The sequence below is a fragment of the Ursus arctos genome, unplaced genomic scaffold, assembly GCF_023065955.2.
Source record: "Ursus arctos isolate Adak ecotype North America unplaced genomic scaffold, UrsArc2.0 scaffold_20, whole genome shotgun sequence".
NCBI lineage: Eukaryota > Metazoa > Chordata > Mammalia > Carnivora > Ursidae > Ursus > Ursus arctos.
The window spans coordinates 21,549,466-21,565,492 of record NW_026622875.1 but is presented as its reverse complement, the minus strand read 5'-3'; the positions used below and the strand labels follow the sequence as shown (position 1 = coordinate 21,565,492).

At 35.2% G+C, this 16,027-nt stretch overlaps 1 protein-coding gene across 2 annotated transcripts in view; it reads left to right on the top strand.

Annotated features, from left to right (window-relative positions):
- RASA2 (RAS p21 protein activator 2) overlaps positions 1 to 16,027 on the top strand; it is a 117,973-nt gene that overhangs the window by 23,165 nt on the left and 78,781 nt on the right. For both annotated transcript variants that reach the window (XM_026497158.4, XM_026497157.4), the window contains exons 2-4: positions 922 to 1,039; positions 6,831 to 6,934; positions 15,621 to 15,715. In XM_026497158.4, the coding sequence (XP_026352943.1) occupies positions 922 to 1,039; positions 6,831 to 6,934; positions 15,621 to 15,715 (317 nt within the window). The remainder of the gene's footprint in view (positions 1 to 921; positions 1,040 to 6,830; positions 6,935 to 15,620; positions 15,716 to 16,027) is intronic.

The window sequence follows — 16,027 nt, the reverse complement described above, 5'->3', positions numbered from 1 at the left end:
TCAAGTATGATGAGGACAGAGAAATGGCTATTGGATTTGGCAGTATGGAAAGCACTGTCATCCCTCACTAGAACAGTTGCCATTGTCATCATATAGTTAGAAGCTGACTGGGGAAAGGGTTGAAGAACTGATGAAAGGTGAGAAATTAGAGACAATGTGACTAGAAATGATTGCTTGTGAGAAGATTTGCTATGAAAGGGAGTCTAGAAATGGAATGATACCACAATAGAGGAGGTGGAGTCAAGGGAGAGTTTTTTTCTTTCTGTGTTTTTTGGGAAATAAATAAAATTGGGAAATACTAAAAGCTTGTTTATGTGCTGATGGGAATGATCCACTAGTGAGGAAAGTTAATGATGATGCAGGAAAGGGATTAATTGTGGAGTCAAGTCCTTGAGGTAGCTGGTGATTGGGCTGGAGAGCACAAGTGGGGGGATTGCCCTTTCTAGAAGCAGGGAAACTGGGGGCGCCTGGGTGGCACAGTGGTTAAGCGTCTGCCTTCGGCTCAGGGCGTGATCCCGGCGTTATGGGATCGAGCCCCACATCAGGCTCCTCCGCTATGAGCCTGCTTCTTCCTCTCCCACTCCCCCTGCTTGTGTTCCCTCTGTCGCTGGCTGTCTCTATCTCTGTCGAATAAATAAATAAAATCTTTAAAAAAAAAGTGAATTAAAAAAAAAAAAAGAAGCAGGGAAACTGATGTAATATGACCTCACACTCCCCTCTACACACAGCTCTTCTCTTCAGTCTCACTGGACCAAGTTGATCACCTTCTTTCTGTAATCACTAGGGTTTTTTGTTTTTTGGGTTTGTGTGTGTGTGTGTGCTATATCTTGCATGTTCTTTTGGATTGAATTCATCCTGTATAAGGTTTAGCATGAAGCAGCTGATGGTATTTAACACCAATTTCAATTTTTGTACCAACAGGTGAAGCGAAAAATTTATTGCCATATCTTGGACCCAACAAAATGAGAGATTGTTTCTGCACCATAAATTTGGACCAGGAAGAAGTTTATCGTACCCAAGTTGTTGAAAAGTCTTTAAGGTTTGTAAAAAATTGGTGAACTGTCTTTCATATGATATGTATTGATTGATAAATTTTATACATTTTCCAGACTGTAATAATCAAAAAGACTTTCTTTATCTGAAACTTTTCTTTTACATTCTGGATTTGTTTTTAGAATTACAGAATCTCAGTGTTTGAAGGATCCTTAATGTTCACTGAGCTGGACTAATCACCTGTCTTACACTTGGTTCCTTCTGACAATTGTTGACAATGGTCATCTGACATTTGCTTAATAATGTTCATTCCAGTGACCAAAGAGTTTATTGCCCCTAAGCAGCCTGTTTGGTCTTAGAACTATTCGACTCTTAGAAAGTTCTTACATTTAGTCAATTGATGTCTATCAAAAGGAGAACCTACTATATGCCAAGAGCTTGCCGGGTGCTATTTATTCATTCATCCGCGACAGCAAGATAGATGCAGTGCTTGCTTTCATGTGGCTTTTCATTGCCTCAAAATATATTTTCCTTTTAATTGTGCTAATTCTATCCCTTGGATTTCTGGAGAACACCTCAATCCATATTTGACATGACGTCTTTCAAGTTTTTTTTTTTTTTTTTTTAAAGATTTTATTTATTTATTTGACAGAGACAGAGACAGCCAGCGAGAGAGGGAACACAAGCAGGGGGAGTGGGAGAGGAAGAAGCAGGCTCACAGCGGAAGAGCCTGATGTGGGGCTCGATCCCACAACACCGGGATCACGCCCTGAGCCGAAGGCAGATGCTTAACCGCTGTGCCACCCAGGCGCCCCTCAAGTTTTTGAAAACAACTATCCTATACCTCAGTTTATTCTCTAGGCTAAATTTTGCCTATTCATTTGAACTTTTCTCAGAGTATGTCATTGTTTTATTTCTCTTGAGAATGAATTACTTCTTAAAATTATACAAGTCAATGAACTAAGTAAGGCATTATAAGGGAATGAATTCTTGGGTAAATTTCTCATCTTTTCAAAGTGTAATAACACTTTCAGAGTATCCTAGTAAATTGTAATTCATAGCATTGGAGTGTGCCACCTCTGCCCTGCAATAGTGTTTGTGGACATAATTCTGGCCCTGAGCTGTGCTGGCAGGATGCGGTCTTAGTCAGAGATAAGAGTCAAAACAAGGGTGTAGGGAGTTGTTGGAATGAATGTATGGTGGGTGAAGTACTGAGTGTCTTGACTCCTGTAAATTGCATTTTGAGAATTTATTTTTCGAAGCTCTTTTTTTCATAATCTTTTTTCATTACACTTCCCCCCTCCTTTTTTTTTTTTTTTTTTTTTTTTTTTTTTGCCTCTGGAGCTTTTCCCTTTGTGTCTTTATTGTCAGTGTTTGTAATCTTGAATGTCTGTGGTGTTCTTCATAGGAAAGGCATTGTATAAGGCTGAAAATACTTTAGTAGCCCCCCATAATTTGAAGTAATACACTTCACATCTTTAGTCATAAATCACGTGTCCCTGTTTTTTAGAATTCTGTTCTTATTTATATGTTATACATGGTGAAACTGAGTCACCAAAAGAGCGAATAATTTGTGCATATAATATAGGAAGTTAGGAGCAAAACGGAGATTGGAACCTGAAACTGTCTTAATCTCAATTTGTTACTTAATGTACACTGATTCCATATTGCACAAAAATCAGTGATATACAATGCTAGTAATTGTCCATACATTGAATACTTGTGGTAGTTTCTAATGTGTAGCTTTGTAAATTAGTAACTAAAATTAGCTTCCTTTTTCTTTTTTAAACCCTTGCCTTTCTAGACTTGGGAAAACATGATGAAACCAATTATTTTTATCCATCTTAAATTATTTTTCTAGATACATAGCAACTTGGAAGATATTTTAAGACTAGCAGTGGTTACTTTAGGTTATTTCAACAGTTAGACTAGGTGGTCTTGGATTCTTGGCGCGCCCTAGCACTTTTCCTTGCGGAATAAGGTGAAAGAGTCTGTAATATAAACCCTTGCTAACCTTGCTTTCATGTCAGTGTTTTCTTCCCTTATTGTGATAAGCTATCAAGTCAAGAATCAGTAAATACCATTTAGATCTTTATGGGTTCTGGATATTACAGTTTTTATAGGTAGTTTGGATATAGAGTTTTCGTAACGGGTAAGGAAGAGTAACATATGGAATCTGTAGCTCCTAAATTTTTACCTCAGATCCTTTTAAAAAGCAAGTGGTATATAAACAAACTGAGAAACAGCAATACTGATTGTGCCCAGTGCTTTTCTTCCCCGTGCCAGAAATTTCCTTAGGAGTCATATGCATGATCATATATCAGCGATAGCAATAGAATGTTGTTTTTAAAATTATGTAAGTCTCGTCATTGCTCCTTACCAGCCTATTGAAAAGTTTTCTTCAGATGGATTGGTTAGTTAATTAATTAAATAAAGATGTGGGCGCCCAGATGTGGGGATTAGGTTTGTTGACATTGTGGTGATATAGTGATACAGATGACTTAGTGAATAATTCTCTGGTGTTCTTAGTTGGTTTTAGAATGTGTTTTAAAAATAATATTTGAGAGGTGCCTGGGTGACTCAGTTGGTTAAGCGTCTGCCTTTGGCTTAGGTCATGATCCCAGGACGTCATGATCCCAAGGTTCTGGGATCGAGCCCGCATCAGGCTCCTTACCAGTAGGAGGCCTGCTTCTCCCTCTCCCTCTGCTTGTGTGCTCTCTCCTCTCTCTTTAATAAATAAATAAAATGTTTTAATAAATAAATAAAAATAATATTTGAGGGACGCCTGAGTTGCAGTCGGTTAGGTGTCAGGCTCTTGGTTTTGGCTTAGGTTGTGGTCTCAGGGTTGTGACATCAAGCCCAGTGGCTGGTGTTGTGCTTAGCATGGAGTCTGCTTAAGACCATATCTCCCTCTCCCTCTTCCCTCACCCTCAAAGAAATAAGTCTTAAAAAAAATAAATAAATACAGGTAATATTTGTGTACATGTGATACATAAAGGAAATTCTCCATTTTATAATTGTTTATAAAATGATGCAAAGAAGGAAATACTTAAACATGTCATGTCTTTGCCTAATAGTTGTTTTTGTGTCAGTTTTTATGTTGAGATTAATTAGAGGATTCTAGTTATTTTGATAGATCCAACTTTTTTTTTTTAAGATTTTATTTATTTATTTATTTATTTATTTATTTATTTATTTATTTATTTATTAGAGAGAGTGCATGTGGGGAAAGAGCAGGGGCTGATCGTGGAGCCTGGAGCCCCATGCTAGGCTCCATCCCCTGACCTTAGATCATAACCTGAGCCAAAACTAAGAGTCGTGGGACGCTTAACCCACTGAGCCACCCTGGTGCCCCATTGATAGACCAACTTTTAAAAGTTTATTTTGATTACATTTGAAGAAAAAATACATTGACAAAAGTTGACCAGGCATTATAAACAACTAAAAAGCTGAGTCAGCTGTTTTCTGGACAAGATTAGAAATAAGTTTTCTAAGAGTATTTTTCTTTGCATTTCAGCTTCTTTTTAAGTCATGACATCCTGAAGAGATTGCATTTTTTGGTGACATTTTCGAAGTATCGTTTAGTTCTTTAAACATTCTCAGGAAAGAGGTGCTCTTGACAAAAGATATTTACTAGCATTTTAGAGATTCCTGTCTTCATAGAATCTAAATATCAAAATAACATTCTTAAACATCTAAAAATGAGTTGTTTCATAGGAAAAAATCTTAGCAGCTTGGGGATAGGCAAAGATTTCTTACTTAGGATGCAGAAATCACTAGTCATAAAAGAGGAAAATTGATAAACTGGATTTCATCAAAATTAGAGCCTTTTACTCTTCAACAGACACTGTCAAGAAAATGAAATGGCAAGCCACAGCTGGGAGAAAATATTCTGACAAAGGACTTGCATCTAGAATTTATTTAAAAACAAAAACAAAACCAATAAGAAGAAAGATAGCCCAGGGGCGCCTGGGTGGCGCAGTCGATAAGCGTCTGCCTTCGGCTCAGGGCGGGATCCCAGCGTTCTGGGATCGAGCCCCTCGTCAGGCTCTTCCGCTGGGAGCCTGCTTCTTCCTCTCCCACTCCCCCTGCTTGTGTTCCCTTTCTCGCTGGCTGTCTTTCTCTGTCAAATAAATAAATAAAATCTTTTTTTTTTAAAAAAAGAAAGATAGGCCATTTAAAAAAATTGAAAAAAACCAAACAGGTATTTCCCAAAAGAATATATGTACAAATGGCCAGCAAGCACATGAAAAAATATTCATCTTCATCAGTCATCAAGGAAATGCAGTTTAAAATCATTTCTGTTACTAAAGATTCTTGAACATAATGTATCATGATCGAAATCAGATCACTGGTTCCTGTGACAATATGGAGAAGGTGATTGCACAAGGGAACGGTCTGGGGAGAGAGACATGTTCTGGATCTTGATTGGGGTAGAGATTACATAGGTGTAAAAATTTATCATATCACATTCAGTAGAATAGCTAGTTTTAAAGACTTTCAGTAGCAAAAGTTGACAATGATATGGAATAACTGGAGCTCTCCTGCATTGCTGATAAAAGTGTAAATGGTACACATTTGTTTGGTGCACAAATGTTGGAAAACAGTTTGACAGTTTCTTATAAATTAAAAATTCATCTATCTTTTAACTTAGCAATTCTACTCTTTTAGTTAACTATCCAAAAGAATTGAAAACATATGTCCAGAAAAAGCTTTGTATAAAAATGTTTATAGCAGCTTTATTTTTCATAGCCCAAACTGGAAACAACTCACATGACAACTAGGAGAATAGATTGTGGAATATTCATGAATGGAATATTATGCAGCAATTAAAACAAATGAACTACTTATATACACAACAAAATGGAAAAATCTCATAGTTGTTAAGCTGAGTGAAGAAGCTAGGCACAAGAGTACATACTACTTAATTCCATTTATGTGAAATTCTTTGACAGATCAATATAGTAGAAATCAGATCGCTGGTTGCCTGTGGCAGGCATGGTTGGGGTAGCTACAGAGGAGTATAAGGGAACTTTATGGGGAGATAGAAATGTTACTATATTTTGATTGGGATGGAAGCAACACAGGTTTATAAATTTATCAAATCATTAACCTCTGTACTTCATTTTTTTAAGGATTTATTTATTTTAGAGAGAGAGTACACGCATGCTCGAGCAAGGGGAGAGGCAAAGGGGGAGAGGGAGAGAGAGAATCTTGAGCAGGTTCCACACCCAGCTCGTGAGCCCGATGCAGAGCTGATCTCATGACTCAGAGATCATGACCTGAGCAAAAACCAAGAGTCACATGCTCAACTGACTGAGCCACCCAGGTGCCCCAGTCTTTAAATTAGATTTTATTACATGTAATTTATACCTTAATAAAGTTAGTCTTTTAAAAAACCCGTTCTAAAAAAAAAACCTGTTTTAATTTCTTAAAAATATTTTTAAATAATGTTTTACATAACATTACCCATTTGTGTTATGTATTATTGTGATTGATATACCTGTACATATTTCTGAGATGATGATGATGATGTGAATGACACTGTCCTGAACTCTCATTTGTGTCCACTTTAGGTGAGCATGACCCCAGGCAATAACTGGGTCTTCTGTCCTTAGGACTCCTGAAAAGCTGTTCAGATCTTAACCTGGCAATTGAGGTCCTCTCAGAGCTCAGCTTAGTTTGTACAGGATTTAGTTGAAACTTAGCATGGAGAATGATTTTGGAGCTTTTGAAACTTTTCCTTATGGTGTTTTAGTCTGTAATTTATTTTATTGAAAATACTATATGAGGATAATCAGATTTAAATTTAATGAGCTTTCCTCTTTTCTCTCTAGCCCATTTTTCAGTGAAGAATTTTACTTTGAGATTCCAAGAACTTTCCAGTATTTGTCTTTCTATGTTTATGATAAGAATGTTTTACAAAGAGATCTTCGTATAGGTATGTACTATTCGTAATTATCTTTAATCACAGCATTGGTGTTTATATTCATTCTTTGACTAAGTATAAAGTTTTGAAAACAACAGAATAATACATGATCAACATTTCTAATCCTTTTCTCTAGTCTTCAAGTTCATTTGTGAATCTTATTTTTAATTTGTATGCTCAGCTTTGTTAACACTTTGGAAGTGTCTTGACTGATCTCCCCCCAATCATGGTGTCATATGTTTCCAAAGTGCCTGATGGGGCATTTTCCATAGTATTCATTACACTTGTTAATCAGTTTGTTGTTTAATATCTAGACTCTCTAGTTGAATATGATATTTATGAAGGTAGAGATTATCACTCACAGAGTGCCTTACATTTAGTAAATGTTTGGTAAGTATTTGCTGAATGGTTCAAAGAATGTTTTTATACAGAGATCACAGTATTTGATCCCCCAAAGAACATTTGTTTTTCAAATTTTTCTAATAGAAGTAATAATTTGCTTTAATCTAGACATGTGTTTTTCTCTCTGGCTGTGTTGGTAACCATTAACTCTGTTTCTTAAGTAATTGTCTAAACCTGGGGTGTGATCTGTGGGCATGTAGTAGAACAAAGCTAAATGGACACATATGTGTCACATTCATGGTCTTTGCTCCAGTGTCTATATTTTAATAACAGGTAGAGGTCTATAATTTACATATATTATCCTCTCACTTTTTAGTATCTCACTTTTGAATTTCATCATCTGTCTCTCTTTTCTGACTTGAAATATCCTCTGGTCTTCCACAGCTTAAATGATTAAGCTTTATTTGACTTTGTCCTCTTAACTACCACCTAATTTGTTTCCACTTTTGCTCCTGACCTCCTTAACAAATGGTTTGTATCTTTCTTCTGCTTACTGCTTTCTTTTTAAATCTTTGTAATCTTGTTTCTACATTTTTCTGACAAACCTTTTTTGAAGTTTGTCAGAATCATTTTAGAGGAAATCAAATAACCTTTAAAAACAGTATGTATTTTTTTTATAAAACTATTACGTTCTTACTGACTGGTCATGACCTCACAGGAATAACTACAGTTAATAATTTGTGTATTTCTTCCCATTCTTTATTCTATGCATTTGTATTATTACATTGCACTATTCAGTTTTTTCCCTTTTTTCATCTAATGATCCTTTTCCCCTGTCATGAAGTATTTTTCAAAAATATTTGCTAAATAATATCCTTTGTAAAGAAATGTATTATTTTAGCTACTTCTTTGTTGGTGAACAATTGTGTTTTCAGATTTTTGGTGTTGCTATGAACATCCTTCTTGCATACACTTTTGCATGTCTCTTTTTCTTAGAATAAATTTCTAGGAGTGAAAATACTGAGTTAAAGGGTATGAATATTTTTTAAATTTCTTCTCTATTTTTCGCCTTGGCCCCCAGAAATACTTTACTAATTTAAATTCCCCCAAGCATAGCATGAACATAATCATTTCACCATACCCTGGTTATTCTTGGATATTAGCATTGAAAAAATTGTTTCCCAATCTGATAGGTGAAAAATAATATTTTTATAACTTGTATTTTTCTGATTATCAGTGAATTTGAGGAATTTTTCATATGTTTATTGTTCTTTTACATTTTTCTTCTGTGAACTAGTTTTTCATTGTTATACCCGTTTTTCATTTGGATGGATTTCGTTATTCTTATGCATACTTATATGTTAAATGTGTTAACTTTTGTCAGCTGTATACATTAATATTTTTTCCTTGTCACAAAAGGCATTTTTGGCAGTGTTGAATCCTTGCCTGCCTCTCTGTCATACTTCACTCTTTTGATTGCTTATTCAACTTGTTGACAGCCAAGGAAAATACAATTTAATGACTTTGTATTTTCCTGGTTGTCTTTCTTCTGACTTCTTTATTTATATGCAGACTCTTCTCTTTCTAGAAAACCCTCAATTATGAATCACCTCTGAGGCCCCATCCTCAATTGAATTAAACAGCCATTTACAAACACTTCTGTGTGGCATATAAAGGACGGGAATACTAAGATGAATAAGACTCATGTTATTCCCAGGCTATCAAAAAGGCACACTTATACTCTAATTCTAATTTGTTACAATTGGATCTGTGCTAGAGGTCTGAACAGAGTACTTGGGAGCACAGAGAACAGGTAATCTTGTTTGATGGAGGATTAACAGACTACTTAGCAAAAGGAAGAAATTTCCAGGTAGTAGGGATTAGCAGAATTAGAGGAGAAAAAATAAATCATATTTGTGGTGTATCTGCTGGAATATATAAATTACTTAGGAAGAGGGTGGTAGAGCGAAGCAGGGAATAATAAATTGGGGCCAATTTGTGATGGACCCTAAAGGCTGTGCTATGGATTTTGGACTTTATCCTAAGACAGTAGAGCTGAGCCTTTTAAGAATGAGAAACCTTTTAAAAATTATATGTAACTATATATACATGAATACTTTTGTGGTTTAACAACTTTCTATGGCATACAGTGGTAACTTCCAAAGTCCAAACTCAGTGTCTATAGATTACATATGTAAAATGTATATATACGTAATTACATATAACTGTATATATTCTTTTAAAGTATATATACACACACTTTACATATGTAATCTATGGTTTAGAGAGATTAGAGCCAGGGAGGCTACTATCAAATGAGCTACAAAGGGAAATAGCGGGAATGCAAATGAGGGAACTACTTCTCTGGAGGAGCTGCAGGTAGGATTTAGGGACTGTAAGTGGATAAAGGGGTGTGAGAAAGGAAAGAGTTAAAAATAGTCTTGTTTCAATGGCTGTCATTAACTGAGATAAAGAACACAGCAGGACCAAAAAGTTTTGAGTGGGGGATGGGAAGAGGAGAGGTTGACTTTGATTTCAAACAAGTTAAACTTGTATTACCTGGGGAACATCTTAGTGGGTATGTTGGTTGACTTTCGGAAATACAGATCTGAGGCTTAGAGAGAAGAGCCAGAGAGGTGAATTTGAGAGTCATTAGCATTAAGTGGTACTTGAAGCCTCTGCTGGAATGAATGAAATTGCCCTGGGAGCAGATAAGGAAAATGCCAGGAAAATGAGGCTTCAGTGAAGATTGATAAAGTTTTATCAGGAAGGTAGGAAGAGAGGAGAGATTCATATCTCAGAAGGCCAGGAGATCTTTTAATGTCAACAACTAGAGCGAGGTAGAGCAGGATAAGGATTGGATAAAAGCTCTTGGTGATTATGAGCGACCCTTGAGAGTGTGTCTTTCTGATTATCATGTCTTCTTAAGAAAATATTTTGTATTTTCATTGTTTACACATATTGTTATAATCATCATACAGTGTTTGTTGAAAAGGCCTTCCATTGAGGTTTACTGTTATGATTTCCAAAAGTTCCCCTATGCTTTTCTTTTTGTTTTTAAAGTATAAGTCGGTTGTACTTTAAGCAGAAAAATTTTAAGACTCAATTCTTTTTTTTTTTTAAGATTGTATTTATTTTTTTGAGAGAGAGAGCACAAGCAGGGAGGTTTGGGGGGGGGCAGAGGCAGAGGGAGAAGCAGATTCTCTGCTGACTTGAGCTGAAGGCAGATGCTTAACTGACAGCCACCCAGGGGCCCCTAAGTAAAAATCAGGTTTTTGTGGAGTGGTATCAGAAAACCATAATTTGGTGTGAAAAACTTTTGTTTGCAAACAAGTTTATTTTTATTAAGAGAAAATTTCTACATTTAGTAGCAGTTTTTTTTTTTCCTTTTACACATAGGAAACTCAAACTCAATTTGTATATATACCCTTTAATTTAAAGTTGAAGATGGTTTTCATTTATGAATTTTTGTTTTTGTAAACATTTTTTGTCATTAACTCATAGAGTTGGGTTGTTGCTTTTTTAAAAAAATTTGAGCTATCGAAAATCAGGTTCAGGCAATTATTTTGTAACTCTTAGTTGCCAAGTTGTAGATAAAACAGTGCCATAGCATTTTCTGGAAATGAAATTTGAACTAGAGTTGAGAGAACAATCTTTCAAACTTATGAAGCTCTGAGAAAGTGTACTGGTCAAATATAGTTTTAAGAGCTTGTTTTTTATTTTTAATTATATAAGTAATATATGATTTTTTTTTCTTTTCATAAGAAAAGTTTAAATTGCGGTATTACAGATAATCCTAATTAATTTTGACTACTGACTCCCTCCCCTTCCTAGAAGTAATAACTGTTATCAGTATGAGGCATAATATTTTGTATTAGGCATCTTCATATGCTAGGTAGTTAGTGCAAAAACTCGATTATGGATCAGTGAAAAACTTGAGACCTAGGAACTATGCAATAAAAAGATAGAAGTTGCAAAATTAAGGTTTTAAAAGGCTTTTACTATATATTGTCCTAAAGTATAGTGTCTTCTCCTAAAAGGAAAGAACAAGAGAAGAGAAAAACTTTATGTGAAAACGTATTTCCATTTCCAGTGAGAATCATCATATGAAAGTTAAAACATATATTTTATCTTCTTATGGTATTTTCTAGTTTTTTTAGTTTGAGAGAGACATGCTCTCTCAAACAACTAAACTGTGGTTATCTTAGTAGACTTTGGCTACTTTTTTTCTTTTCCCTCGGTTCATAAAGTATAAGAGAATTTCACTGGGATATTAGAGACCTGAATTCCATTCATGACTCTGTCATTTACCAGCTGTGTGACCTTAAACACATCACTTTACCTTCTTAGACCTGGTTTATCTATAAAATAAGGCTGGGTTTAAGATTGCTAAGGTCTTTCCCAACTCTTCGATTTGTAATTTCTGCTGACATTTAGCTCTGAAGTCAAACCTACTGTTTAACAGTTGCCTAAGACTACACTTCCATATCCGTTTGCGTAGGGTCTTATCAGTTACCTATTGCTACTTAACAAACCATTCCAGTACTTGGTGGCTTAATACATCAACCATATATTTGGCCATGATCCTGAGGGTTGTCAGTTTGGGCTGAGCTCAGCTGCGTGGTGGTTCTGCTGGTCTCACCTGGAGTCACTGATGTGTAGTTATCTGGGAGATTGACTGGATTGAATGGCTTCATTCCTCTGATGGCTGGTGCTGGCTCTTATCTGGGTCTTCCTTTCCACATGGTATTGGGGTTTTAAGTGGCTAAGCCCTACTGCACAGGTTTTATTAAAATTCTACTTGCATCACATTTGCTGATGTTCCATTTGGCAAAAGCAAGTGACTCATGGTCAAACCCAGAGTCTGTGGTAGAGGGGACCACACAATAGCATAGACCAAGGAAGTATGATTTATTGGAGACCATTGATATACTGGACTGCTACCACAGAGAACAAAAGGTATCTACCCAAACTCTATGTACTAAGGCTCAGAGTTTTGTTGTTGACTGAACTGCTGTTGTTAACAGAATTTGTTCAGTCTTCTGGTCCTTTTTCATCCTGTATAGGCAGTCACAGTTGTCACTGCTTTTATCTTCTCTTTCAGCCATTTCTACTAGTATCCACATAGGAATAGGACTGTCAAGATTTGCCAATTGGTGATCTGTATCAGGATGAAATTTCCAAGAATATATTGTGTCTAAAAACAGGGCCCAAATATAACACAGTTTTTCCAGATGGCAAGAAAATGCTGCTTTGAAGTGGTGCTGGAAAGCTGAGAATACTTTTTTTTTTACTTACAGACCGACAGAAATGGTTTCTGTGCCCACAGTTCCTTCATTTCTTATGGTGGTTCCTCTCCTTGTCTTATTTTAAGGAACTAATACAGCATCTGGTGTGTGTACGTGTATGTATGTATGTTTGGTCTAAGCTCTGTCTGTGAGTTTGTCAGGACAGTGGGGAAATGAAATGGTACCTTTAAATTGTTGGGTAGTTTGTTCTTGGGAGGTTTTGTTGCTGTTGTTTTGGGGGTTTTTTGGTTTTTTTGAGGAGGTTGATTTCATGGCCACTAAAGTAATGAGTTAACTGTTCAACATAGTAAACTAAACTAAGACAATATTTGGGACCATTAGAGGCACAGAATTTATGTAGCTAATCAGAGAAGGGTTTCCCTCTGAGAAGACAAGAACCATTCAACTCTTTCATGATAGTGAGTACGATGGATGCATGAGATATGAAATAGGAAGAAGTTACTTGGCTTCTGGGAATTTGTACCTATGAACTAAGAGAGGGTTCTCTTTTGGGAAAGGCACCTATGACAGAGAAGATATATATCCAGTGATCTGAGTTGTGGGTCACAAATGGAATAGGTAGATTCCTACTCTAGTTTTTAGAAGTATTACTGGTGAAATGTAGTTTGGTTAGGGGAGCCTGGAAATCACATCAACATTTAAAGCACAGTGCCATTGTGACTATTTGTTGAATGAGTAAATGAATCAATCCAGAAAACTTCCAAATAAACTTTTTAAAAAACCCTATTTTTAAGTTGGGGGCTTGCTTTGTGATACTTGTAAGTATCAACATACATACACACACGTATATTTGCATACATATTCATGAATTATGTATAAATCTAAAAAGCCTGGGAATTGTAGAATAGGCGTCTTAACCAGGAATCTTCCAGTGAGTTTCTGGATGGTGAGTAAACTCTTTTAAAATTATATGCCAGATAGTATCTGTGCATTTTTCTGGGGAGAAAACACAAACCATGTGTAGATACCAAGATTCTTTAAGGGGGAAATGAGTTGTTTTTGAAATGTAAGAACTTTAGCTATAGGATATATAGATCTATTTCTGTATGTACATGTGTGCAAACTGTTATACATTGCCTTAATGTTTATATCTGGAGTGGAATCAATGGTAAATGGAACCACTTGAAAGAATTACGATAATCACGATCCTTTGTGACATGCAGTATTTAGTACTTTGTCATAATTCTGTATCCTGAGCCATTCCTGGTATTGTATTGATTTGCCAGGGATTTGATAAAATCTACAGGTAAAACATATCAAGAAATTTGTATGATTTGACTCTTAACCTAAACTACTTCAACAATATAAAGAATATTTGGGTGTTACAGTTAATACCTAAATCCTGTACTTGGCTTTTTGTCTATATATTTGGTACTGGAAGAATTTCTTTTTTCCCATCATTTTGTATCTTAAATTTAACCAAATGCTGAAATATATTATTTTCCTGGTACCATTTCTTAACAAAATTTGAATGAATTATAAATTCCATATATTCCACAAGAAGATTTTGGCCTTTACATTAGATTTCATCCAGTATATTTTTAAGAAAGTTGAAAGGATTTGTGCTTATTGTGAGGGCCAGTTTATTAATTTTAAAATTTTACATGTTTTAAGCTTTATGTGTTACTGGCTATAGCTGATGAATTTTCAGTATTTCTCTTTTGGGTTGTATATTAATACAGTTGCCTTAATATTTTCCTTGAAATATACCTATATAGATAACATTTGTAGTTTGAGTTCTAGGTCATGAAAAGGAAGATAAGCTTATCAAAATTTCAGTATGGTTAAATTTTTTTAACAATAGTTTTTTATTGAGGAATAATCCATATACTGTAAAACTCACTGTTTTAACAATACAGTACACACATTGTATATATTCACAGATTTGTGCAACTGTCACCACTATGTAATTCCAAATAAAATTTTAAAGGTTTTTCTGGGTTTGTTTTCTTGTCCTGTCTTTCCTTTCCACTTGATACACAAAAAATTGGTATATCTTCACAGAAAATTTTTCACTGTTTCCTAAAAGTTTTCAAATGTGGAACTAAAAGACCAAGATAGATCAGAAGAGAAAGGGCATGAAGTATAATTAGGGCACTTCAAGTAAAAATTCTTATTTGATAAAGCAAACTTTGACATTAATATGTAACTTTGTTGAAGCCTTTGTGTAGTCTTGGAATAAATTGTCGGTCATATGCAAAACTGTGTCTGCTTCTTAAAACTTGAATTGAGGAAGGAAATGCTTTGTACCAACATGGCAAATACTTCATTATAATAAGAACATGTTTTGTTTCTTCCTCTCATACAACTTTGTTCATTGTACTGTATCTTTCTCTGAGAGGTAGAAACTCTTTAGGGAACTACCCTGATGTGTGTGTGTGTGTGTGTGTGTGTGTGTGTGTGTGTGTGTGTGTATGCATTGAAGCAGCATAAGTGGTATTTATAATGTTTCGATAAAAGCAGATTTTAAAATTATTCTTTTAATCTCCCATAATTTTCAAGTCAGTTTTCACTGTTGTTAGTGATGTGTATGAAACTGTTTTTCTTTTAACTGGAACTTACGAACTCTTATTAAATGAAGAGATGTCTGCCTAGATAGAACATATGGTTTATTCATAGTGTTAACTGACTGGGAAGATTAGTTTGCACTATCACTGATTGCTTTTTACATGGAATGTACTCTGGGTAAAAACGTGAATCTGAGTAAGTACTAAAAAATGCAGTTGCATGTAAATACAACTGAGTTTTTGTCTAATCCCCTAATTCAAAATGACCCAGAAAATGGTCTGCCAAGGGGCAGGGGGAAATGAGGCACTTTTTCTTCTTTAGAATATAGAAAACACCTTGACCAAAAATTTGTCTCAGAATTTTGAGACCCATTAAAACAAAAGTTTAATGAGAAAAAAAAAAGAAAAATACTTTATAAAAATTGATTTTTTAGTATCAATAGGAACAAATTATTTTAAAATATTTTCCGTAAAGTATTACACATTATAGTGCTAATGATGATACAAACTATGTTTCCCTTATATTGTTTTATTTCTTAGGGAAAGTAGCCATCAAAAAAGAAGACTTGTGTAACCACAGTGGCAAAGAAACCTGGTTTTCACTACAGCCTGTCGATTCCAATTCGGAGGTTCAGGTAAATGTTAAGGCTTTAGGTGGTGTAAAAGACTGTCAGCGTACAGAAAGCAAGTGGAAAACAAACTATACTAGTTTCTATAGACAGCGCTTATCATACATTACTTTAAATTCTGGGACCAAATATTATAGCCCTTTAGTTAATATGTGGGTGGAAAGAAATGCCTTGCCACATGATTTCAAGAATAATGCGTGCTGGGGTGTGTGTCTGAGTTTGGGGAGGTTATATTAGGGGGATATTTACTGCTTTAGTTCTTTTGTTTGCATCACGGCGGCAAATAATTAATTTTTTTTTAAGATGGGGAAAATTTTT